Source organism: Triturus cristatus, chromosome 5_2 (genome assembly GCF_964204655.1).
Source record: "Triturus cristatus chromosome 5_2, aTriCri1.1, whole genome shotgun sequence".
NCBI lineage: Eukaryota > Metazoa > Chordata > Amphibia > Caudata > Salamandridae > Triturus > Triturus cristatus.
Window position 1 is genome coordinate 1,001,709,434 of NC_140588.1, and position 27,247 is coordinate 1,001,736,680.

Here is a 27,247-nt window from a genome sequence, read left to right on the forward strand (position 1 = left end):
ATCAATGCTGTAACGCGTCTGTACTCTGTGAAACCAACACAGATAGACCACAATCTAGCCAATGCCCTTAAAAAAACAATAACCAACAACTTCCAATACCGTAAAAACAACCCCTTACCTCCCTCCCCCCTCCCTGCCTCCCTGCAAGACGGACCCAAAACTACCCACCACTCCAACAGTGCAGAGCGCTTAATACCCTTCCCTGATACCATAACTTGGGGTTGAGAGCGATCGTCCGTTGTCCTTGGAGCCCCATTGTTCCTTCTTTCACAGTAATAATCTCTGCTCCCTCTCTCTTAGGTCATGGATATTTGGTAACTGGACGGCATGATTTCCCCCCCAGCAGGCCGCTCCCGCCGCGGTATCCATTTCCCCTAGCCCCCGTCCGGGGTAGCTCCGACGCAAGTACAATGGATTACTCAATAGACTAGTAAATTGAGCAAAGTCAAGGCCCCAGCCGGCAAGTCTGTTCAGGCCTCAATCACCCGATCATTGCAGCTCATTCTTTCCCTACTGCATCAAACAATGTCACTCTTCTCTACAGCCGCTTACTCCGGTCCCTCTTGCGCGTCCTCTCCCCCTCGTTGGTCGTGTCTTCCATCCCGTCGTTCCGAGCGCGGGGCTTTGCGCCAACCCTCCAGCCACTCCTGTGCGTCCCCCGGCGACATGAAGAACCATGCTTTACCTTCGGCTTCAACTCTCAACTTCGCCGGGAACAGCATCGAGTATTTTATCCCACGTTCGCGGAGTGCCATTTTAACTTCAAGAAATCCATGACGCTGCTTCGTAACTACTGCTGTGTAGTCCGGGAAAATGGAAATAGTAGCATTGTCTAGTCTCAGTGGGGGTGCAACACGTGCGGCTTGCAGTATTACGTCTCTGTCCCGGTAATTGAAAATACGAGCCAGGATAGGGCGTGGAGGGGCCCCTGGTCTGGGCCGACCTCCTGGAACTCTGTGTGCCCTTTCAATAGAGAAGTAGTTAGAGAGGCCCCTTGGGTGTAGCTGATTTTTGATAAGATCCTCAACAAATAAGTCAAGGGCTTGACCGCTGCTCTGCTCCGGCACACCTATGAGGCGTATGTTGTTTCGTCGCGACCGCCCTTCCTGTTCCTCCAGTTTAGCCGCCAATACCTTGTTATCCGCTATAAGTTGATGCACTTGTGTCTTAAGCGTGGCCGTGTCAGTAGTTAGGGTGGTTGCCGTGACTTCTACCTCCGACACTCTGGTGGACATTTTATTGAAGTCAGCTCGGAGTAGTGAGAGTTCCGTCGCGAGAGAACCAATGCGCGAATCCAAGGACGTGTGCACTTTATTCAGCGCAACCATTGGGTTTCCTCTTTTTGGTGAGCTTTTTTGGTAGTTACAACTGCAGTGCCTCTAAAAACGGGCACTGAGTTGAGAATGCCAAAAACAGTTACTGCCAGACTCGTAATCAGCCCCATAGTGTTCAAAGTAAAGAGACATGCATGGTATTACCATTTCTCACAAACTCAAATGCGAGGTTTACATTTTAATTATATTTCTTTATAATGTCATGTAGCATTTGCTTGACCACTGTCTATTAGCGGGGATGGTATTCATCTGGAAGGAGCAAGCCTCTCTGTGACTCATCCATGTGTTCCTCTAACTGTCTCGCACTAGCAAATGTCTTGTGTTCTGATTTCAACCCAGTATGTGACAGATTTACAACGTGACGCATGACGTGAGATGCATCACGTTGAAAAGCCCTGCGCTACATTATACCTGCGCAAGGAATAATGTATGCCGGGTGGGTGTTCAGTCGCAAGGAAGCCCTGTAAAAGTGACGCAGTGAAATCTACAAGATTTCACTGAGTCACTTTTACATCCCCGCCGCGTCAAAACCTTACTCCTGCTTGTAGCAGGCATAAGGTGTGAGGCAGCACTATGGGTATGGACCGCCCCTGAGCAGTGCTGGAGTTGCGTCGCACTTGCGACACGACTCCAGCACTGCACCCCCTATACGCTGACATATGCGTCACGCATCTGTCTCTCCTTGCGCCACGGTGCTCCGCATTGTAAATGCAAAAACAACAGTTGATGGACAGAATGCAGAACAATGTCATACATTCACCCCAGTACAGAGATCTTGGCCTAAATCCATCGTTATTTTGCTCACCATGCCGTTCCAGTTTGAACCCAGCCATATGTAAATCAGTCTTGACCCTGTGCCTCATGGAAACTGTCCGGCCCAAACTGTCAAGCCAGGTCCTCCCTGGACCGGAAACAAGCATCCTGGGACCGGTTTCGGGGTTTCACCCCTCTTCAGCCAGGATAGCTTGATTCCAGTGGTATGGAGAGCCCGGGACCCACGTCTGGGCATACCCGGCGCACATAGGGCAAGGAAGCAAAAGACACACAATTGATGGACGGAATGCAGAACAAATCAAAACATTCACCCTCAGTCAAGAGATCTGGGTTAAATTCATGATTCTTTTGCTCACCATGCCACCCCAGTTTAGACCTGGCCATATGCAAATCAGTCTTGACCGTGTGCCTCATGGGAACAGTCCAGCCTGAAGTGCTAAGCCAGGTCCTCCCTGTACCGGAATCAAACATCCTAGGACCGGTTTCGGGGTTTTACCCCTCTTCAGCCAGGATAGCTTGAATCCAGTAGCACAGTGAGCCCGGGACCCACGTCTGGGCATACCCGGCGCACTTAGGGCAAGAAAGCAAAAGACACACAATTGATGGACGGAATGCAGAACAAATCAAAACATTCACCCCCGGTCAAAAGATCTGGGTTAAATCCATCATTCTTTTGCTCACCACCCCAGTTTAGACCTGGCCATATGCAAATCAATCTTGACCCTGTGCCTCATGGGAACAGTCCAGCCCGAACTGCTATGCCAGGTCCTCCCTGGACCGGAAACAAGCATCCTAGGACCGGTTTCGCCTTTTTCTGTTGCCACAAATCCATCTATACAAACATCACCCTAGATATTGATGATATACAAGGTATCAGGGTGTTTGTACATAATTTTAACTGTGGATTATGGCGATTTATGACAAAGATTACTGTCTGTTTTAACTCTCGTGTTATGATATTTTGAAGCATTGTGAATGTGATTAATTGTTTTTAGTATTGTTACATATTTTTCAGGAAGATCTATGGACAAAAATGGTTTTAACTTGAAACAAATTCCCTTTTTCCTTTTTAATCTTGTATAAAATAATAAATGGTTTTAATAAATTACAATCATTACCTTATGAACAATAGGTGTTTGTGCCAATACATTGTAGCCACCAGTTGAGCGGTGACCTTTATGAATGGTGAGTGGTGTATGGAGTCGGGGTTTGGCATATGAAAGAAGGTGCGAATGAAACAATATACTAAAATAATCCCAGAGGACAACATTTTTAACCTTTTGATCCATGAGGCACAGGGTCAAGACTGATTTGCATATGGCCAGGTCTAAACTGGGATGGCATGGTGAGCAAAAGAATGATGGATTTAATCCAGATCTCTTGATTGGGGGTGAATGTTTTGATTTGTTCTGTATTCCGTCCATCAATTGTGTGTCTTTTGCATTGTAAATGCGGCGTATCCATGGTGGCTCAAGGGGTTCATAATGTCACGCAAAATAACTGGCGCATCCCTGCTGATCTGCAGGGATGCGCCAGTTATTGTAAATCTGCCCCCATGTGTTTGTGTGCAATGCTGTGAAGTGCGGTGGTCCTAGGCCCAGATGGCATAGACGAAGGGGTGACTTGGGCCTTTCACAAGGAGGACTAGTAGCACTGGAATAGAAGCTCATCTGATAAGAGCACTGCTTGCTAGTCCTCAATGGGGAGTGAGGAGGTGCACCATCCTGTGCATGGAAGGCGTGGGCTAGATCCTCTGTAGAAGGTTGCAGGGAGTCCATGTCCCTTGTTTCCTCTCCACCCCTTTTCATCACGAAATAGTCCAAACTTTTAGTTGTCTTTTCATGTACATTAATTAGTTGTTGTGAGGGTTAGAAGCTGCTATCCCAGACTTGCCCTTTGGTATCCCTCCCCTACCATTGAAACTTTGGTGTCATGGGTCATGGAGGCAGTGGCATGAGCGGAACGTAAACAGCGCTTTATGAGCTATGTTTACCTTCTTGCATTTTCACCCCACACTAATATGTTGGCCCATGAGTAGCAAATAGAAGGCTGCTGTGGGACTAAGGGTGGCACACAGGGTCAATCTTGTGATTTCATAGTTGGTCAAAGAACACCCGTTCATATGTATCCTAACCCAGGTATTTGGGTGAACCAACGCCTGAGTGTCTTTTCTCGATTTTTGTTGTTCCTGAATGAGGTGAGTTTGTTAACCGCTTCCGTGCTCATGACGAGCCCAGTTCGTCATGAGGCACAGTGGAGCTGTGCTCATGACGAGCTGGGCTTGTCATAATGGTCGCGGCCCGCCCACGCGCGATTGATTCCCCGCCTGTGCGGGAGAATTAATCAGTGGGCGGGGTCGTGACGAGCTCAGCGAGTCATGAGCACAGCTCCACTGTGCTTCAATAACGAGTTGGGGTCGTCACGAGCACAGCGCCACCGCGCCGCGGCCCCTCCCCCCGCACGGGAATTACCCCCGCGGCAAAGGGGTTAAGTACTGCACAGTCCGGGGTTGTAGCAGAGCATTGGATGAATTTGGATTCCATTGTTGGGTGCTGTGGTTATGGGCTCTGCTATCACAATAAGTGATAATGCAATTCCCCCCTTACAAGCTGCATAATCTCATGTGTTTATTTTATACACTGTTTTTGCACCGTTTGTGCAGTTTTATTGCTGTGTGAGGGCATCAGCACTTAGCAGTTCGCTACACAAGAAGGGAAGGCAGACATTGGCTTCCTAGCTTGGATTACGTACTTCAAGTTTCTATATGCAGCTAGTGATTGGCTGCATGCTTAAACATGACAGTGATCCTTTTTTTAAATACTTTACTTTTCATTTTCATGCATTATAAACACCGTAAACAGACAGAGAATCAGAAAAAGCATCAGGCAGCTGCTCAGGCGTATACAATTTAAAACTGCAATTGAGGTACAGGTGAGCCAAGCGGCTAAACACAGACATAAGAAGACAGATGGTGCCACCCCATGTGAAGTCCCACCCTAGCATGAATGTAATTGGGCCCTAAGGGTCCCATCCAGTGTCAGACGTATTGTATAAGCAATGTAAATCCTGTGTGCCTGTCCTCTATCTCTTCTTTCACCCCCTTCTTTTCATCCTCTTTTCATTTTTCCTTTCCTTTTTGACTGTTAAGACAGGTAGGGAATGCACAGTGCTATAAAGGCAAAAACGATTGGATGAAAAGATGCGAACCCTGTTGCAGAATTACTAATGTGTTCTTGTCTTGTAATAAAATTTGTTGAGAGAAAAAAAACCAAAGAAGACAGATGGTGCATCAGAGCCATTAGAGTGGTCCACAATGATTGAAATGGGGGGTCCATTACATAGAGGACACGAGGCCTCAGAATAGCTTCATCAGAACGATCAGTCTAGCGACATTGGGTAATCGTGTACTGCTTGTCAAATGTCTTTGGGCCACGATGTCGGGGTTGCAGGGATGCGTGCACTTCACGTGTGGCATCACAGTAAATCATATCCTTAAACCAGTCTGAGTCATTAGGACAATGTCATCTTCACCCAGCACATCTTCAGCATTCGTTCTCCAAGTAACAGCGCTATTGCGCTGAATCCGCGTGTGCAGGGTGGGATATCCTTGATGGAGCCAAGCAGGACCTGTAGGGGATCAGGAACAAGTATAGGGCCAGACATGGTGGCGACGAGGCTGAGAATTTTCGTCTTGCACTTTTGAATAGTTGGGCCAGTCCAAGCTGGGTGTATGAAATCTGCATTATTAGCCCTGCATTTGGGGCAGTGATGTGGGTGTTTGGGATTGATTCTAGACAGGCCCTGTGAGGTGGTGTATGCACAATGGAAAAACTTATAATTTAGAAGCCTTTGCCGATGATTAGGGGAAATAAGCTTGGTTTGGGTACAGCAATCGCGCCTGGTCTTGCCAGTGATTAGGTTTCCCGTGTCTTTTTCCCACGCAGCCCTGACCTTACCAGTGAAGTCTGGTTGCATACTAGCTTGGTAGAGCCTGGGGAACAGTCTCGTTCCCTCATTGGAGTTAATTACTAGAGTCAGTGGGAGGAATATATCTGGTTCCCTGCGGAAAAGATGGAATTTGTCACGTATAGTATGAAGTCGTCTGAGTATGAAGTAGTCCATGGTTGTAGAACCGCTACATCGGGCAGTACCTGCATGGGTGATGCCATGGCCTTCCGAGAAGAGGACGCCCACTGAGCGCAGTGTGCTGTACTAGGTTTTTCACTTTGAGAAGAAGCTATGGGTTATGCGTCAGAGGGATTGCCGGATAATAAAGTAAACCCCCACCCAAGCATCGACAGAGTTTCCCCCATGCCCAGCAAGTAGTAGATAGTGTCTAAATATTGGCAGGGACCCTCGGGGAATAGATGAAAGAGAGATTTCCACCTCTTTGTCCTTCTCCGGTTTCGCATAAGGCAAGAGTGCATAAACATGATACCAGTGGTATGCAAATTGCCACTGGCCGCAAGGAAGTATAGCTGCAGATCTGGCACACCGACCCCTCCCCCCCTTTCATAAGGAAACATCAATGTGTTCCATTGGATCCTGGGTCGACGGCCCGCCCACATGAGCCATGCCAGGAGGCTCCTCATAGTGGTGAAGAAACGATTCATCAGAGGAATGGGGATGTTCGTGAACAAATATAAAAAGCGGGGAAGCACGACCATCTTGATAACGGCAATGAGGAAACCCTAGTGGGTCCCCCTATTCATCAGGAGCGTGTCGGTAAGGAACCCATTTGGGCATTATGGCGGCGGTGCCATCCGTTGCTCCGCTTGGGGTCTCCTTCTTGAGTGGCTGACAGGGAGTGCTGTCGCCATCTATTTTTGTTCTGCTCAAACATGAGCTCCCGTTGTTTGGCATCTCCCCGTTCTATTTTGGATTCGGTATAGGAGAAGGGGAAATAGTCGCCCTTACGATTAAAATGTTAGTGAAAGGATTGTAGCAGAATATGTCATCCCGAACCCAAGCTCAAGGGAGTGCCGGGCACCCCACTCTCTAACAATGTGTACAATTATAGATAACAGCATGCAGTGATCACGATAGGCGACAGTCCCCAAGTGTTTCTCTGTGCTAATATGCTTGTAGGGATCAGTGGGTGACTCTACACCATTAATGTGCCATCATGCCACCTAGAACCATATGTCACAACCTCCATCCTTGCTTTTAATGGACTGGTCCATCAGGAGCAGGAAATGGACGTTTGTGCAACGAGATGCCCGTCCACCAGCAGCGTGAAGCAGACCCCAGGGTGTATCAGGGGGACTCACTGATGCCAATCAGGGGGTCCAATAGGCAAGCCATGGAAGGGGGGGCACTGTTATTCATCTCCCGGCCGTGTGAGAAAAAGGGGTAGCAGATGCAAGCCCCGTCCAGCTGCAGCCAGCATGTAGTGCAGGAGGAGAAGGTGGGCTAAGTAGCCATCTAGGAGGCCAACAAGGTCCAATCGCGGCCGCCCCAGGCCCACCCATGGGCCTCCAACGCGCCACAAGGAAATGGTGTAGGCCAGCCACCACAAGCTCTAGTCAGGAAGGGCCTCGCATCCGAGTCGGTGATGCGGCGAGTGCAAGGCAAGTGGTTTTCTTTCTTTATTTTATTTTCACTATCCTGTCGTATGCCGACTTCCACCCCCCCATCCCCAACCACGTAACATAAAAAGCTAATAAAACATGAAATGAAAGACATGAAATGTAAGCAGTGTGCTGGCATTCAAGTGGACTATTTAGATGGACATGCACACCCAGTGCCATCACAGGGAAAGGAATACATGGCTGAAGTGGGCTGAGCCACTGCCCATGATAGATGCTGTGTTGGGCAAAAACAAAATATGAAGGCCACTCTATGTATGTATGTATGCATGCATGCATGTAGTATGTTTTTTTAATATGAACGTTTTGTAAAACATGAGGCTAGAGAGACAGCTAAAACTGCCTCTAGGCCAGAACTAAATAGGAAACAAAGCTCTACAATCTGTGTTTCTTTCTTCTGCCACTCCATTAGCCTTTCAGCTCGGAATAGAAGGCTGTTAAGTGGCTAAAGGTTGTACAAAGGGTTAGTACTATGATGTTTACAAGTGTTGAAGGGTGTGGGACGTCACATCCACTATTCCCTTCCATTTAGTGAATTGTTTCCATGGGTACAATGTGCCTACAATACATATCTATCTCATTATAATTGCTGCTTCTTTACTGTTTTCAATGCAGATTTTTGGGCAGCAGACACAGCCTCAAGCAATCACGTGATCAAAATGTACGTCAAATTCATGTGTTGAAGTGGAAGGTCTTGAACCCAAGAATTTCTGGAACACTGGATGGGGTGTGGTGTAAGGTGCTTGGCATAAACATATGTAAGAATTACAACTATCCTTCTCTTTTCTTGGTACTTACCCACTCTGTGAGGGACATAAGTGGCTGAATAGTGTTTTCCATCGACTTGTGTGTTGCATGTCAGCATCCTTTTGAAGGTGACAGAAGGGTGGGGTATCACAAAGCCCTTTTTAGGATCCCATTGTACCCCAGTTAGACCATAACGTGGAGGTGGGAGCTGTCAAGAAAGAAGAACATGAAGCAGAAAGTCACAATCTGATGTCTGATAAGATCAAAATGTACAAAGGGTTAATTATTTTAACATCCTGTCCTTCCTTGCAAGTACTCCTTTACTTCGAAACACCTATATGCGAAACTTTGTTGAGAAGGAAGTCCCAGAAATTATCTATTGCAGGGATTACCGTAAAGGGGCTAAACAGTGCACACAATCAAATGAACCAGTCGCTGTAACCAGGAAAAGGGTCTATCATCTCCAGAAGGATCGCAGTCCGATCCACTGTCCTTTTGCAGAGCGTTCTCCGCTTGAAATAACCCCATTGGACCAACCTCTTCCTCCTGGTGAACTAGAAGATCATGGACAATCCATCTGGACCAATCTGGCCCGCCTTGAGGGATCCGACCCTCTAGCATTGTGGGATTCCATGCTCTCCTCGAATATTCCAACTTGGTCAATATACAAAAAATTGATTTATCACTGCCAAGTGGTTGCTTGGTAACATCCCGGCTCTCTACAAAACACTAAAGACAATAGTTTACATACAAGGGGTAGAAAACGTCATGATTTGTTAATAAAATGTCCTATTTGGAAGCATCCGCTAAGAGGTAGTGATGCTGTGTCTTACAATGGAGATGCAATGAAGATGGATCCTTGGAAGTTATTCAGACGCAGGTTTATAAGCTTATTTGTAGGTTGCAGATCAGTGGTTAATTACTAGAAAATAAATGCCAGGGTTCTGGTCAGGAGGCAGCTTGCACCAGCCTATTTCTCCTGTTAGCAACGCCTAAAATAGAACTGACTACTAACCATGGATGTGGCATAATGGCCAGAGCTGCAGACTTCAGAGCTGGGGAACCAGCTTCGAGACTCGGCGTCAGCTCAACATCCTGTGTTTCTGTGCAAATCACTTAATCTACTTGTAAATGTATGTGTCCTTAACCGGTGCTCATGAAAAGTGCCGGAGTTGATGATTAAGTGCTGTTCCTGAGCACCAGAAACCACTGGCTCAATTTAAGCACTGTTACAGATAAAGTCCCACCGGGAGCAGCATCCTGCGGCTCAGACCCTCTCACTCCAACTGTCCACTCACCCAAGCACAAGCACTCTCAACATTCCAACCATCGACCTCACTCACTGGCTGAGCAGCTGAGAACATCAAGACTGTGGGGAGAATTCATAAGATAGCAAGAGGCCACAACACTGTGTTTATCACAAGCAGTGTCATGCCAGTTGTATGGCGCATGTGTGACTTATGGACAGTTAGGTAATGTTTGACACAAGTATTACGCTTGTTGGAAACATTGGGTACTACTGAGAGCTCACTGAAAAGCTGAGTATTCTTCGTTGGGCTTTGACTCTCTGGTGCTAGAGAGGCCAACAATCAAAGCTTGCTCTTGGAGGGTGGGGTGGGGTTGATATATAATCTTCAGGCACTTCATCTATTACTCGGAATAATTATAATGTCCAAGCACTGTTTATCTTTTCAGAAAAAGAAATAAGATTTTTATTTTCATTAAGTCATTGTGCTTGGTAACCTAACAAAAGTTGCCTCAAAATAAGTTTCCATAAACCTTGACTTACACTGCAACTTCTATGGCAAAGGGACACACTTACAGTCATTTATGAAACTATTGTTCTCTATGAGAATTGAGCGGGCACACAGATATCTTACTAGCCATGTTCGCTCTCTTCATGGGAGACTGAGGGTATCCTTGTAGTCTGACTTCACTTGATTTCAGGTCAGTCCTCTGGCTTTGGAGAGCAGTAATGCAAGGCTCTTTGCCGTGTCAGGTGGCCTTTCAGAGTTGTGTTAACACTTCTCGTCTGCTTATTCTGCTTGCACTGCACCTGAATAGTTGCTGACCATCGGGACACAGTTCACCGCTCTAGTGCCAAAGTACACCAGGTGATGCCAGGGTCTTGGATAGCTGTAGAAGCTCACAGTGGATAATGCATCAGGACGTCATGGTCCAAACACAAGGTCACACACGCCAGCCTCACACTTGCAATGCCTCTTGTTGGGGGTAAACCCCTCACTTGTGCTGTAGTGGCTCACAACTGGTGAAGAGCCTCCAAACAAGGTGCTGGAACAAGCCTGCACATGTCCGCTTCACACTTGTGTGCATTCTTGTTAGGGTGAGCGCCTCACTTGGTGTGTATCGAGAGCCACAACACGTGACAAACACAAACACAAATTGTCATGATGGGGTCACGCGTGCTGCACTCATGCCTGCAAGTGTTTTTGGTTCTCAAGCATGGCAGTCAAGAGAATTATCTTTGAAATGATGCAGGGATTCTGGTCGTGGTCCATGTTAATGGTCTGGTCGTGGTCCAGGTTAGTGGCCGTACACGGCATGACTGGAGCTCAGCAGCATAGATCATGTTTTCTGTCCTCGGTGTGTACAGTCCTTACTTCTAAAAGGAGACAGCAACAGATTCTGTCTGTGGTCCACGCTTTACTGTACACAGGTGTCCAGAGCTTCTGCACGTTGAACACTGAATAAGCACAAAGCATTATCTCACAGTGTGTCTTGAGGCTGTTGACCCCAATCTGACTCCCAACTCTGATTTCAAGTTATAACCAAACTTTAAAGGACATCTAATCCTAGGGAAGGTCATCTTCTTTGCAGGTGTTGATGCACCATGGGAACTAGCCACAGGGCTCCAGACAACGCTGTGGCCAATCCGGTGCTGTTGCCAGAGGCTTCTCTGTCCAGGACAGGACACAGGACATAAGGAATAGCCTGGCAGCCCTTCCCCTTTGTGCAAGGTATGCAGTCGTGGCCTTGTGTTGGTCAGGTGTTGCCCTTGTTAAGGCACAGTGAGGTGGAAGGATTTGGCCTAGTACAGGGCCTTTGAACAGTAAGAGTCTTGCTGCTCCTTTCTCTTGCATGATGACTCCAGCCAGACAGTTTCCCTTGGCAATGCAAAGATTCTGCAGAGTTGGGGAACCGGAGGGATAGTGGATGGGACCATGCAGAGCACTGACTACCATTAAATGTTATGGAGCACCTAAATCCTTAGGGGCTGCGTACATCCAAGACAGTAGCATCGCCTGTGTGCCATGGGCCCTAGTGCAAGGAAGGAAATGGGCCCCAGGCTGCTGTTTGAATTATAAAATACAGCAATAACCAGGTTTCAATGGCCCCTCTGGTCTTTGGGCCCTAGGGCCATTGCATCTGCGACACCAATGGAAGCTATGCCTCTGATTCAAAATGGAACCCATCGTGGGTAACTCGTCTCTAATGTACCCAGGGACACGCCTGTACACAAAATGCAATCAGGAGGATTACTGGTGCCAGTCAAGGTGTACTGCATGGTGTTGACACTGGAATTCAGGTAAAACGTTGGAAACTCTGCTACTACAATCAGCTGCAACCAAGTACTAGTATTATCATGGCCTAGCCATGGGGGCAGTAGATATACATGTCAAAAGGAGTACCACTTTGGGGGCTGTACTCCTTTCACCCAACAGAGTCAACCACTCTTTTCATGAGCAACATATGAAACCATTGTAGACCACTTTCCAGGAGATTTGCGACATAGATCTTTTGCACAAGAAAACATGGTATTAACAAGTAAAAAGTCAATCACTGACTATACTAAAAGAGGGTAGGATTATGAGTAGGTTTCAAATGGTAGAACGAGTACCTGCGTGTAGTAACCTTATTGAAGCAGTATTGCTCATTTGTATATGTGGGAAGATTTTTAATTTGTCAATCATATTAGTTAAATGAAAAACATGTTGAAACTATTTTAAAAAATGCTCTTTTTCAAAAGATACATTTTCTCTTTGCCTTTAGGGCTGTCCTAGAATTTTTAGGATTAGACCTTGCCTGTGACCAATATCCAAACATTAGCGCTCTATAGGTGTATAAATATGGAATACTTTCAATTGCAGTTGGTTCTCTAGGGGTGTATATATATGGAATACCTTCATTGAAAGTTATTTCTCTAGGATTGTATTTGTAGGAATACCTTAATTAAAAGTTAGTTCTCTAGGGGTGTATATATATGGTATACCTTCATTTGAAGTTAGTTCTCTAGGGGTGTATGTATATATGGCATACCTTCATTTGAATTTATTTCTCTATGTTGCATATATAGGAATACATTCATTTGAAGTTAGTTCTCTGGGGATGTATATACATGGAATACCTCCATTTGAAGTTAGTTCTCTATGGGTGTATATATAAGAAATACCTTGATTTGAAGTTATTCTCTAGGATTGTATATATAGGAATACCTTAATTTGAAGTTAGTTCTCTAGGGGTGTATATATATGGAATACCTTCATTTCAAGTTATTTCTTTAGGACTACATATATGGAATACCTTCATTTGAAGTTAGTTCTCTATAGATAGATAGCTAGCTAGCTAGCTAGATAGATAGATAGATAGATAGATAGATAGATAGATAGATAGATAGATAGATAGATAGATAGATAGATAGATAGATAGATAGATAGATAGATAGATAGATAGATAGAACCGTATACATATGTTTCTAGTGATTAATCTGTGTTTCTGTAGTATGAGGTCTCCAGGGAGAGAAGTAGGTTACTGTACCAGAGGCGGGTTTAATGAAAGTGTGTCTACAAGCACCTCTATCCCTGGCATTGACCATGATGCAATAATGTAGCATCTACTGAAACACGGATTAATCACTAGAACCGTATGTATACAGTGTGCATTAGGTGTGCATGGTTTGTGTCCTTATTACAGGATACACTAGGAGTGGTACACACGGGACTGGACCCCGTGGAGTCCTGATGAAGAGCTATTAGGCTAACAGCTTGAAACATGTTGACAAAAACACATTACTGAGACAACCAGACTCATTAAGGTCAGGTTTCTTCTTAGTAAACGACCCCTGATTTTTAACTATACCAACTAGGGGCGAGAATAAAAGAGTGGACAATTAGTTAGGTATTTTTAAATTTTCTTTCCCTTTACACTCCACATCACTGCACTACACATAGTCTACAATAAAAAGTGCTCCTATATAATTCGTAAGTCGCAGTACGACTCAATCCCTGGTGAATTGAGAGGTACCCCACTGATGAAGCATGCCACCTAGGGGCAACCCTGGTGGGTGAGGGGTCTCTAGAAAAAAAGTATTTTTTCTAGACCAGGGATTGCAACAAATTCTTGCTGTATCCTATCTAATTCCCTAAGGGCAGGTTTTCTTCGATATACTTGATTTTTGTCTAACTACGTAACTGTCAGGAGGATAAACCTAGCCTCTACGTCTGCCTCCCTGTCTACTTTGGTAACCAGATATTTTGTAGGCATTTTCTAAAGATGAAATTTTCTTCTTCACTGCACCCTTGTGGGAACCCCTTGTAGAAACAGGTGCAATCAGGATACGCATGAAACAACAAGTCATCTTGTTCGTCATATGAAGATGTACCAGAGGTCCTTTAGAGGCAGGAGAGTAGGTCCGTTTGTGAGAAACACCAAGGGGCATGACATTCCCCGGTCAATTGCTCTAGTCTTTCTCGCTCTTGTCTATGATGATATAGGCATAATGTCATCTCTGCTCCAGGACAGCAAAAATATAGATTGCAAATGTATCAACCGTAACATTATTATATCATATATAACCAGTACAGTTCTATCCGCTTTAATAATGACTTAACTTACCTTAGTTACGGATCAGCCATCTTAAAGTGTGGCATTCTGTTAGAGTCTATACGACACATGACGTTTGGCAATTGGAGGATACATAACTTTAATACCAAGATGAGTAACAAACAGATATCCTATGCCAAGGAAATAATGTGTAGATACATAAATACATAACTAGAAAGTAACAACGTATGAGGAGTGCCCAAGCCAAGTAAATCGTCCATGACCCCATCTGCGGCAGCACAATTGATTTTACATACTGGGTCTTTTAGCCTTCCGCTTGAATTGGGAGGTAAAATAATGCAGCAGTATTTCAGTTAGTGTATCGCTTCGGCATCTCATTTGGAATTTTATCTGGTAAAATGGAGTATAACGTCAGGTAACAGCTATAATGTGCTTGTTACCCCACATAATTATCACCATCCGGATTCTGGTGGTAAGGCATGTGAAAAAATGTCTTCTTCCGCAAAGTTACAAGCTTAAAATCCGGGCTAGAGGTAAAAAGAGCAAAAAATGGGTTTGGTGCATTTAAACAATTTTCAAGTGTCTAATTGATCGCTAAGTGCACGTACAGAATTCATTACTTTTAGACTAGCCTATACTGTTGAATAGGTTGTTTATCTGACCAAAGAAATTAGTATTTTTGTAACTAATATTTTTAGTGAAAACAAATGAGAAAGAAACTTTAGACATTTCAAGCATTGCACATATAACATATTTGCAAAACAGGGACAAAAAGACCTATTGTGTACCAAGACGGAGTGCATTTCCCCAGAGTGCCTTCTAGTCATATGTTGGCGACTGGGGCATTATTATTTCTGAGAAGGTCATTCTAAAAGTGTCTCTCACTGTTCATTTGACCCCTCCTCTCGCCTCCTCGAGCTTCCGTTTTAAACAGGAAGCAGACACTGAGTCGCGGCGCTCAGGCACAAACTTCCTGCGGAAGTCTCAGGACGTCTATATTAGGCAATGGAGGAACGGTGAAGGACTTGAGTAAAAACAATACTTAGTGGCGTGAATGAACGCCGTGCAGCTCCCAAGGGCAATGCCCACAGCAATTACTCGCTTAACCGCTGCATCCTTATACTAGTAAACTTTATCACGCAGGACAATCGAGAAAGGTGGAGGAAAAGGGACTTCCTGTGATTTAAGACCGCTTATTGTATGCCAATAGAGATCTTGGAGCACAGTCCATAATTTGAGACAGTGGTTGTAGGTGGTGTCCACTGGCACTCGCTTTTGGGAACTTCATTTATTTTTCCTCTGCAAACTTTAATCTGGATCCGTAGAGAAATATACACAAAAGGGAGAACGAAGAAGGAAGAGAAAGATAGAAAAACAGTGACAAAAAGGGAGAGGAGGCATGAGAAAGGACCAGCAAGTGTGAGATAAAGAGGCAGGGAGTGTCTGGTGGCAGATGTAAGAGGCGTGAGATAGTGTCAAGACCACACAGCTTTCGCATTAAGCATCCTGGCGTACTTCGATAGCGACAGCTGCGGACTTCTAAATAAATCTCTTGGCCCTGGCACTTTTGCTGTCACAAATGAAGCACTGATAGACCATATGCCGGTGTGTTTCTTACAGACCCGTTTAAGTATTGCAAACTAAGATGGGTACAACCATAGCCAACTGAATGCGTTTGTCAGCGACAATAAAGTCCCCCTGACCAATATGTCTACATTAACATAACTGAGGTACCAATGTGATTCTAGTATTATCCCCTCTTCCACATGTCTTATCTTTGTACAAACAAAAACATATATATACTTAAATGTTGTCTTGGTCAGAATTGCAATGTAGACTTTACAAACAAACACACTTCAGTGAAATCTACTAACAGGTGGAATGAAAGAAGAATTTTGCGGAAACTCGTAGGCTCACATATTCAAAGGTCTATTTACAGCCTATGGAAATGGTGCACAGACTGGCAAGAGGCTGGCACTCCTAATGTGCAGTAAAGAGATCGATGACGTTATGTCATGGTATGTTAGCTGGTATTTGGGAAGCGCAACATTTAACAGCGCTGCGACTTCATCCTAGGGAACTCCAAAAAGAGTCCTGGTCGCAGACCGTGAGGCTGTCAATAGCCGGTGCCATCTGTATGTGCCCAAAGAGTCCACAGGCAAACATAATGGGAGCCCCCACACTCTGATTGGAACAGCTTCAAGGTGAACATTAGTCGTGTCTGGTGACAGACCGCGGAGACTCCCATCCGCTACTGAGGATTTGAATATCTTATGGAAGAAGCAGTCGGGCAGAAACCCCTCTTCCTTGGTTGTCTAATCCAGAAGGAAAGCACCAATAAGGCCCTGTGGGCTGGTCTCAGGGCTCTGATGGCCACCAGACTAACCATCTGTGACTTTGGAAGAGAGGTGCTAAGTAAAGATCTGCACACATGCGAAGGTCACCCAGCACCAGGGCCATTCCAGAGCCATCGTGCAGCATCACCTTGTGGGCAGGAAGAGTCAGTGATTCTGCAGACTTGGGCAGTATGGACGGACCTTAAGAATGGTGCATAGGAGGTCAAGGAATGGGCAGAGAAGGCCATTGATCCCACAGACATGTGCAGTGCGGAGGGAGCCTTAGTAATAGCAGAGGTAATTGAGCCCATAGACATGGGCAGTATAGGCGGACCTTAGGATTGGGCAGAGATGGTCAAGGAGGGGGAAGAGAAGGTCATTGGTCCAATAGACATGAAGTTCATGGATGGACCTTACGAATGGACTGCGAGGGTCAAGGAATAGGCAGAGAAGGTATTTAGCCATTAGACATAGGCAGTGTGGGGGTATCCTTAGTTATGGGCAGAGAGGATCATTGATCCCATACGCGGACCTTAGGAATGGACACAAAGTGTCATGAAATGGGCAGAGAAGGCATTGATCTTATAGACATTGGCAGTGTGGGGGTATACTTAGTAATGGGCAGAGGGGGTCATTGATCCCATACACGGACCTTAGGAATGGACACAAAGGGTCAAGAAATGGGCAGAGAAGGCATTGATCTTATAGACATTGGCAGTGTGGGGGTATACTTAATAATGGGCAGAGGGGGTCATGGATCCCGTACGTATGGGCAGTGTGAAGCACACCTTACAAATGAGCAGGAAAGATCAGAAATGGGTAGAAATTGTAATTGATCCTATAGACACGGGCAGTGTGGGCAGCCTTAAGAATGGGCAGAGATGGTGGTCAAATGTTTAGGGGTTCACCCCACCTCTGGACCCCATGGTCCAGGAAAACAACTCACCCCTAGAGGCGGAGCAGTACTAGGCAAGCCCCAGTTGCTCAGGCTTACAACTGCCTTTAGGAATAACCGGGCGCTGTTTGTTTCTTTCCAGGGTGCTGCCGTAAGTACTTCTAGGGTATTGGCACAAAGTCCCTATGGGCAGCGTAGGCGATACAGACCAGCGGCAAAGGACAGGATTCTTCCTGGGGGCTGAGAGACAGAGGCAAATGTATGTGTCTTTCACATAGAAGTTGAAAAACAATCCATGAAGAAGTGTATTGAGATGGGTCAAATCAGTCTTATAGAAGGGGCCAAGGAACATGTAATGGAAGAGGGCTTTTAGGGTAAGGGGCAAAGTTTTGTGCATTGTAATGTCCCTGAGAGGAAAGTCCTTGACCACTGGACCTTAAAAGGGTCCCATAAAGGTATCATACAAAAAGATATTGAATTTGGTGAGAGGTCAAAGAGTATAAGGAAAGACTAGGCAATCGCTCTAGAGAAAGCAAAGATGTTCTCCTAGACTAAGTCATTTGAGTGATTGTACTAAGGAATATCGAGGCTAGAAATATTGGACTATACTAATATCGTTTACAGTGTATCGAAATATAAGTGTAGAAAGAGGAAGTATATATTTACTATTCTTATCTCCACATCACCGTAAAGAGATATATATATATATAATCACGAGTGGATTTGGGTTATATATATATATATATATCTCGCTCAACTGCACCTAAGAGGCGCGGCACGCTGAAGGCGGGTGCTTCAAATGTGGTGGTGCCCCGCAATTTCTATTTACGCTCCATGACTCCTCCAAGATTACCAAAAGGAAACTCGAGCACTCACGGGTAAGTAGTATGGCAGCTTCGTTTAATTCGGAGAAAAAAACAACAAACGCGTTTCGGAGCTAGTCCTTCTTCAGTGTTGTTGCTATGTTCATTACAAGATACTCTTTATATACATAACTAGAGATAAACATAAAAGAGGTCAGAGGGGACGGCGGTCCGGCACTTTTTGGGCGCCATCTTTGAAGGGTCAATCTATAAATCAAAGTTATATACAAGGGTGTATAAGTAAATGATTGCGGATTGACTGTGAAAATAACGATTAATATATGTCAAAGCACATAAACATTTCATTTGGTTCTCATCAGACCAATATAGAAGTCAAGATTACTTCATTCGATGCGTTTTTCACAGTACAACCCCAAATTTTTAAAGCCGTGGATCGGCAATTCACCTACGATAGGTGGTTGTGTAACCCTTCATAAGCGCCATCGGATATTGTCCGATTAACCATAATTTACAATTCAGTGGTTATTGAACCTTTCTATACTCGCCGTGTATCGGCTTGATGCTGACTGATAAAATATATGGTCACGGGCAATCAATTTAAAGAAAAAGGAAAAGAGGCAGAAAAAGAAAAGGAAAGAGACAGGAGGAAAAAGGACAATATCCGATGGCGCTTATGAAGGGTTACACAACCACCTATCGTAGGTGAATTGCCGATCCACGGCTTTATAAATTTTGGGTTGTACTGTGAAAAACGCATCGAATGAAGTAATCTTGACTTCTATATTGGTCTGATGAGAACCAAATGAAATGTTTATGTGCTTTGACATATATTAATCGTTATTTTCACAGTCAATCCGCAATCATTTACTTATACACCCTTGTATATAACTTTGATTTATAGATTGACCCTTCAAAGATGGCGCCCAAAAAGTGCCGGACCGCTGTCCCCTCTGACCTCTTTTATGTTTATCTCTAGTTATGTATATAAAGAGTATCTTGTAATGAACATAGCAACAACACTGAAGAAGGACTAGCTCCGAAACGCGTTTGTTGTTTTTTTCTCCGAATTAAACGAAGCTGCCATACTACTTACCCGTGAGTGCTCGAGTTTCCTTTTGGTAATCTTGGAGGAGTCATGGAGCGTAAATATATATATATATATATATATATATATATATATATATATATATATATATATATATATATATATATATGGGATATATATATATATATATATATATATATATATATATATATATATATATCCCAAATCCACTCGCGATTTCTCTGCCTCTCAATGGCGGCGGGCTCCGGTGAGGTAGCGAACCTCTTTTATTAATCCCAATCCTTGTGATTTATTATTTCACAAAAACCGAAGCCCAAATCCGTAAGCGTGGTTCAAAAAAAGGTTTTATTTGTTACATGGCAAAACCATCAAGGTACCCATATGTGGAGTTTGGTATATATTTTGTCCTTCGATAATGTGTCCACGATATTCGGGGCCATCAAGATTTATACCTTGATATTCCGATGTCTAATGATTCCAGGCAGAAACCAGACTGGGGAAGGAAGTGATAAGAGTCGCAGAAGAGCAGAAGCTGGAAGCAAACATATTTCTCAAGGATTTTTTGATTTCCAAGCGAGGACAGTGATGGGCGGTAGTTGGCAAGAGTCTGGTGGACAAGGGAAGTCTCCTTGAGGAGAGGAGACATGATGGCTTCCTTGACACTCCTGTCCTGTGCATACGTCCAGAAGTGGCGGAAGCTCTCAGAGCCCGTGCAGCAGGAAGTTCCATTGAAAATCCAGGAAGTTCCCTTGGCCAGATAACTAAACTTCAACTATTAAAAAGAAACTGTACAGAGTAATGTGCTATTTATTCTCACATAACATGCATGACAGCCAAAGGCTACGGATCCTCCCCAAGTTTCCACTTACCAGTGACAAGGAGACCTTAAATTCTGGAGAAGACACACGGCATGGCACCACAAGCTCTTCGTCGGTGTACATGTAGGCCGATGCTGCAATTTCAACTGGACTCACAAAAGGCTGAGCCATGTCTACAGATAAAACAGAACAATGTAGTCCACGTAAAAAAAGCTTTCAAGACCAAATCAAATGCAATAAACAAACTGGAGACACAATGCAAGCCATCTACTCGTGTTTTAATGCTGAACAGATAGAGAAAGTGGAGTGGATCTCTTGGCATCAAATATGCCCCTCTTAGGAACTTCTGAAGCAATAGCTCTGAAGTTGCGAAACACTTTTTTTTCTCTCATATTGTCATATAAATAAGGAGAATAGGCTCAGTAGAGGATTTGGGTTCTTTAACCATAGCAATAGTTCAGATGACCATATTTGCTGGAGTCTGGTACTTCATCATTTTTGGGTGATTCTGACTTCAGGGTGAGCTGGCAAATTTTGTACAACCTAATGTTGCAGACTGTGCTGTTTAACAGAGAGAGCGGTTAGGTGAGTTTTTGCTCTATGGCAGCAGCCTTTGTTGTATTGTTCTGTTTGGGGGTAGAAGAGGGGATGAGCTCTCTTCAGGAAGACCATGAGAGCACTGGACCCTCGCCTGGAGGACAGACCACCCCCTCAGGGTCCCAAGGTTTGGACCGTCTGGCCCTTTCCTTCAGGCATGAAGCACAGAAGTCAAGGAGGCGTCAGAAGTTCCAAGATCCTGATGATTCCAGGTGAGGCACTAAGTGGTTCCAGTGCAGGTCTTCACCTTAAAAGTTACAAACTTTAATGGATGACATTTAGGGCACATGGTGGGCACCCTGTTTCACTGTCAGGGTAGGCCCTCCTCCCTACAGTGACCTGCAGTCGTGTTGTATCTCATTATCTTTACTAGGCAGTAACAGTTTGAAGGAGAGGATGTGGTGCAGCGGCCAGCGCTGCCAACTTGGGAGTTGGAGATCCGGGTTCAAGTCTCTGCATCAGCAAAACATCCTATGATTTTGGGCAAATCACTTAATTTCCCTACACCCATGGACGGTGCTTTGATACCCTCACAGGTGATAAACTGTGCTATATAAATCTACAAACTTAACTTAACCTGCATGCATCCAGGTGGAGCTATAAGGGGCTCAGGAGGGATGGATCTCACACATTCGTGTGCTGCCTTCTTACTGACGGTTCCCCTTCTAGGAGTAGGTGTAGGGCACTTCTGGGTACAGGGAAACAACCTTTACAACGAAACTTTGAAATCGCGGATTTTACAACGAACGCGATGTAACCACGCGATGCCATTACAACGCAGGTCTTTACATCGACTTGCGCTAGATGGCGTGCTAACATTACAAACAGTGTAGTTTACTATCCCAACACCTTCCCTACTGTTAAGTGGACTGGAGTTGGAATAGTAAATTACGCTTTTCTAATGTTAGCACGCCATCTAGTGCAAATCGATGTAAAGACTTGCGTTGTAATGGCATCGCGTGGTTACATCGCTTCGTTGAAAAAAACGCGATGTAACTGCACACGTTGTAAACACACGCGTTGTTACGTCATACATCCCTGGGTACATCTCCATCCCTTACCTCGGAGGTGTTACTGCACATGATCCAGCCTTGAGACTGAGCCTTCATAGGATCACAGTAGGTGATAGCGTGGCCTGAAGGGGGGGAGGTGTCAGAGTCGGCCTTCACCAGAATAGCGTCCTGGCCAGATAAAAATGTTGCACCATTGCTGCAGCTAAATAATATGAGGCGGCAAGGAGCCCATTTAGTATTGACAGTTCAATTCATGGCTGGGCTTAATTTGTAAAACAATAAGTTCCAGGGCCGTCATCAGGGAACCACTCTAACTTGCGCCACCCATTGCCACTGCCAGTGCTGCGAATGACAGTACCTGCACAACTACTAACTATTACACTACAAGTGTGTCAATTCGGACTGTTTGAGCCCTGCCCAAATCTTTAAGAATGAGTTGGGCAGCAGGTTTTAGTGGTTTTGAATGTATATTGAATTAATAAACAACTATTGTTCTGCTTATCTCTACATTTTACCGACAGCGCCACCATGTAGTGCTGGTATTGACAATTAAGTGCGGTTGCTTGGCACCGTAAACCACTGGCTCAAATTAAGCACTGGTCCCTGGCTGTGTAGGGACTGGTCTCTCAACATAATCATCTCCACACCTCCCCCAACTCACTCTCTTTAATTAACCACAGCTCATCTTCATCCTGCTGGAGCCAAGTTGTTTGTTTGTTAGGGTGGGTTGTTGGTGACTGGCAGCAGGAGGTGAGCGGGAGATGGAAGCACAGTGAAGGGGGCTAATGGGGTGTTAAAACAGCACCTGTGGCATGTAAATAAATTATTAAAACCACTTTAAACTGAACACTGAAGGCAAGTCAGAAGGGCGTTGCTGTGTGCTTAACCTTGTGGAGATGGCTTCCTGCCCCCTTTAAAGATTCGCTTATGGGACCTGAGCCCTGCTGACCCATGCAAAAAGCTGGCCCTGGGAGGTGTGGCCTAACGGCCAGAGCTGCTTACTTCGGAACTGGGGAACCCGGCTGAAGTCCCAGCGTCTGGTCAACATCTTGTGATTCTGAGCAAGTCACTTGTTCTGCTTGTGCCTAAGAAAACATAAATGTGACCTTGGGTAGTGTAATTTGGTGCTTGTGTTAACTTTGCTGATGCCTTTGCATCCAGTTTGTGCTATAAAAACTTGCAAAAAGGGTGGGGGTGGTCTGTTCATGGGCAAGATTTATGCATACCAATAATATGATCTGTGGAACACAACAGCACCACTGCAACACCTCATATGTCACAATATCAATGTATCTTTGGTAAGTGGCTGCATCTATATCTTAGACCCTTCTGCAACACACCTACTTATGCAATTATATAACCCTACGCTACAGCCTGTTTACAAGCTTGCTCCCTGCACCCAATGTTGTCTCGCATGGAACAACGGTGACCAACACACGTTCAACTAACTAAGGAGTGCTCCTGTTGACCTGCCGAGGGTATGTAACTTAACATAAGTAATACATACAGAATAGCCTCTTACACATCTCTCGAGAAAGTGCTCTAGGCCATGCAATGGTGTGGAAAGCGCTATATAAATACCAATACAATACCACAGACACAGGCATACATGCCAACCCTCCCGATTCAGGTAGGAGACCACCGATTTCAAGGCTAGTCTACAGCCTCCCGATTCCTGTATGCAAAAACCCAATGCTCGGCAGGCTTTTGCGGACAGGAACTGGTCTTGTGTGACTCAGAGTATACACTGCTTGTAACCCGCTCCTGCAGGCCGGCGCACACATTTTTTGTCGCGCTCTCTATGCCGGCCATAGCGCTTTCTCCGTGCTATTGACTGTAAGGTGAAAGAAAACAATATTTTTACTGTCCCAGTACATGACAATAGACCCGATGCAGGCCTCAATAGAAGTCAATGGGAGAAATACATTCTACCGATTATTATTTTAAAAATCTCCCACTTTCCCCTTCTATATTGTTGACATTTATGCCATAGGCAACAAGCCTGGGGAGTCGAAGTTCACCAGCCTGAGGTAACGTTCTTCGCCTGCCTTCACTTCCGGGTCGAACGGTTTCATGGGAAGCAGACGCTTCACAGCTGACGTAGGGCTCTCTTTCCTCTTCTGTCTGAGTTGCACGGTAGCAGAACCTGTCAGTGGATAAGTACTGCCTGGCCCGTCTAGTCTGACCCTTTCCCTTCCTGTGTTAAACAGTGCCCCATTTTGTTGGTTTCCAGCTTCTGCTGCAGTAGCCCCCATGGCTTTAAAGCAAACCCACATATTCCCTAAAGAACTGTGTTGAAATCTTCTTTCTCTTAGCTGAACCACGTTTTGCACTTGGCTGGGGACATCTGATGTGACACAATATAAGAGTAGAGTAATAAGATCATTATTGCATATCACATTTTCTTCATCTTCATGTGCATGTTTAATATATAACCTTCAATATTGCAGTTTGGAGCAGGGCAATGTGAAGTGCTCTAACTGCAGGACTGCCACCCCCTGGTTCTAATTTTTAAGGTATTCCTTCTACCAGGGCCTGAATGGGAACCGAACCTGGCCCTGGCAAAGAGATCGGCCGGCCCTGGGGGGTGAGGGGTGGGGGGTATTGGGGGATGCTGGGCTAGCGGAAAGAAAAGGTGTGTGCTGTTTTTGTTGCTGGGGGGCCGACGCTGCACAACCGGCCTCCGGTAACAAAAAAACCCCAGGGGTCTAAAACCGGCCGCCACCCTGGCAGCCCACTGGGGAAACGCCTGGTGCCCGCTACGGCCAGTCCGGCACTACCTTCTACCAAATTCTGAGGCTTAGTGAATATTTGGCTAGTATAGGTTACGCTGATGTCATGATTTTAACTGGGTGCAACATTAAGCTCTCCTGGTTTGCAGACCACAAAGGATCTGAAGAGATCACTCAAAAGCAGATGCCCTGTTGGTCTACCTCCACTCAGATCAGGTCATGTGATGCACTGAAGTGGTTATAGAGCGTTTCCTACCTCTATATGAAGCCGTAGAACATTTGCGGACGGGTAGCATGTGAGAGCATTGGAGAGTAAGTGGTTGGTGTATCTGTTGTGATCCTGTATGAGAAGTGTTCTGGTGGTGTGTGTGAGTGACCACAGAAAGGCTCTTATCTTGGCTGTCTCTGTGTAAGGTTGAAGTACTCGGCTATCCCATCGACAGAAGGCACCGACTGTGGCACAGCTCAGGAAAAAAGAACACTGCGCTGTCTAAAAAAGCACCCATGGATCATTTTAACAAACTGAGTTTTCTAACATAGAATTTATTGAGGTGGGAATGTTGCATGCATGGCAAACATGCACCCCTGCCTTAAGGGACCTGACAACATATGGAAGGGGTATCCTGGTTTTAGTTGGCAGAGCAAGAATGCCAACCTACCATGCATGCTGAGGCCTGGGCTTCTCCACAGTGAGCCCAAGGTCCAGAACTTGTTCTGTGAACTAGAGGGAAGGACCACATGTGCCCTTTTTTTCTGGTAAAGGGCTGCGGTCCATGTTGTTGGTTATTGATAAGAAGAAATTACCTATTATTGTAAATTATTGCTACTTAACAGATCTTTTCTGTGTTACAGGAGGGGTGTGACCTACCGGCCCTCCTCGTGTAAATTTCCACTTAGATGTGACACCCAGAGGCTTGCACTGATGGCCTCTGTGTGTGTTGAGTGAATGTATGTAAAGTGTGGATGGAGCAGGACGCAATGTGGGTATAAGAGACTTATTGCTGTGAACAGTGAGATCAGTTTTGGATGGCCCGTGGTTTGATGGAGGATGGGAGAGAGCGTCCCCAGACAGTGAAGTGTATTGCCTGCATTTCTAGAGCTTAAGGAAAGAGACCTGGACACGGCACAAGACTACTAATCGTCCTTCCTGAGCGCAGGCGTTAGTTGGATGGTTGAGAGGAAGAGCGCGTCAGCAGATTCTGCTGTTAAGAGTTGGGACGTTTCTAGGTAAGGCCTACCTCTACCCTTTGGTCTTTCTTTGATTGCTACTTCAGGAATACTGAGGAATTCCAGGTGCAGTGTTCACTCTTCTTTGTGTTCATGATTTGTAACACTCCTGTTTGGTGCCAGCATCATCACTGCATGATGTGAGGGCCATCAACCTGCACACAGGCTGCACCTGCACTGCAGCGAGGAAATGAAATCTGAAAGAGAGCCAGCCTAAACTGGTTCTAGAACATTAGGCAGCAGACCGCCCTTCCATGAGTATAATAGTTGAATCCAGGCGCGCAACACCCATTGGGCTCACCGGGCTTCAGCCCCCCCCCCCAGCCATGTGTGTCAGCCAGGCCGAGACAGCCTCGCGGGCTGGCGTCCGTCTAATTGCAGCCGGACCCGAGTACTTCACAGGTCTTTAGACCATTTACTCGTTAATGAGGCTTCTGTTGCGTTTTCGCCCCTTCTTACAGCCACTCTGCCTATGGCTGGAAGACGTAGCCCCACCCAATATCTTTTTCAGCCCCCCCCCCTCCCCCCGAAATTTGGCTCTAGTTGCCCGCCTGGTTGAATCAAAATCATCCAAGTTTGTTCCAGTTCCAAGTTCTTGACCTAGGAAGGAAGTGTTCCACAGAGCGCAAAGTGTTGCTTGTGAACCAGGACTCGTGTCTGAATGACAGCCAGTCTCCTAGAGGTGAGGGGTCAGCACTTGAAGGCTGTGGTTGTGCCTCGCAGCCTGCCGGCCTGCTCAGAGAGGAGAGGGCTTGACCCTGCAGGGGAAAAGGCTTCCCAGGAGCCCTGCAGGAGATGCTACAGTCCCGGAGGACAAGCCCAGCCGTTTTCCTAGAGTGTGGAACTCGCAAAAGACCTCACTTGCACCGGAAGTGAAACTAGTGCCGTCTGAAACTGTGAGAAATCAAAAGGTCTCCTTGAATGGTTCATGTGGCAACCTGCAGGAAGCATCTAAAAATCTGAACAACGGTGTGTCGACCAGAATTCCTGCAGCATGACCCAAACCCCGTCCAGGCGGCGAGCACTCCCTCCCCACTCCCCCATGTTTGTAGTAATCGCTGCGCGCTTTTCCCTTAATTAGTACTTGACCACTTCTTGGTGCCTGAAAAGGTCGCAGTTTTATTTTCACAACAAACATTTTGTTAACAGGAAATCTTCATATTTCAAATTTCAACACTCATGGTCTTATTATAGTCCTTCAATGACCATGTTTCATTTTTATCCATTGTTCATCATTTTTCTATTCGCATTCTGGACCCAGCCGCCTCAATTGCCTGGGAGAGGAGAGAGGGGCCCCAATACCTGTGTTTCGATTCACGGGTCTAGGCTTCAACTTGCTACCGATTTGGCGGGTGTCCCTTTCTGGGCATGCCCGGGCTGCAAGTGCCGTCCCGCTCGTCCGGTATCCTTTCGGGGCCCTCCCTTCTCCCAGCGGTCTCTGCCGTTTGGCATCCCAAGGACCTTACTTGAGCATCTACTCTATTTTCTTGCGGC

At 45.6% G+C, this 27,247-nt stretch overlaps 1 protein-coding gene across 2 annotated transcripts in view; it reads right to left on the bottom strand.

Moving 5' to 3' along the window:
* LOC146829570 (vascular endothelial growth factor receptor kdr-like) overlaps window positions 1–27,247 on the bottom strand; it is a 579,398-nt gene that overhangs the window by 343,454 nt on the left and 208,697 nt on the right. For both annotated transcript variants that reach the window (XM_085608274.1, XM_085608273.1), the window contains exons 4-5: window positions 20,236–20,357; window positions 8,495–8,651 (exon numbers count right to left, since the gene is read on the bottom strand). In XM_085608274.1, the coding sequence (XP_085464400.1) occupies window positions 8,495–8,651; window positions 20,236–20,357 (279 nt within the window). The remainder of the gene's footprint in view (window positions 1–8,494; window positions 8,652–20,235; window positions 20,358–27,247) is intronic.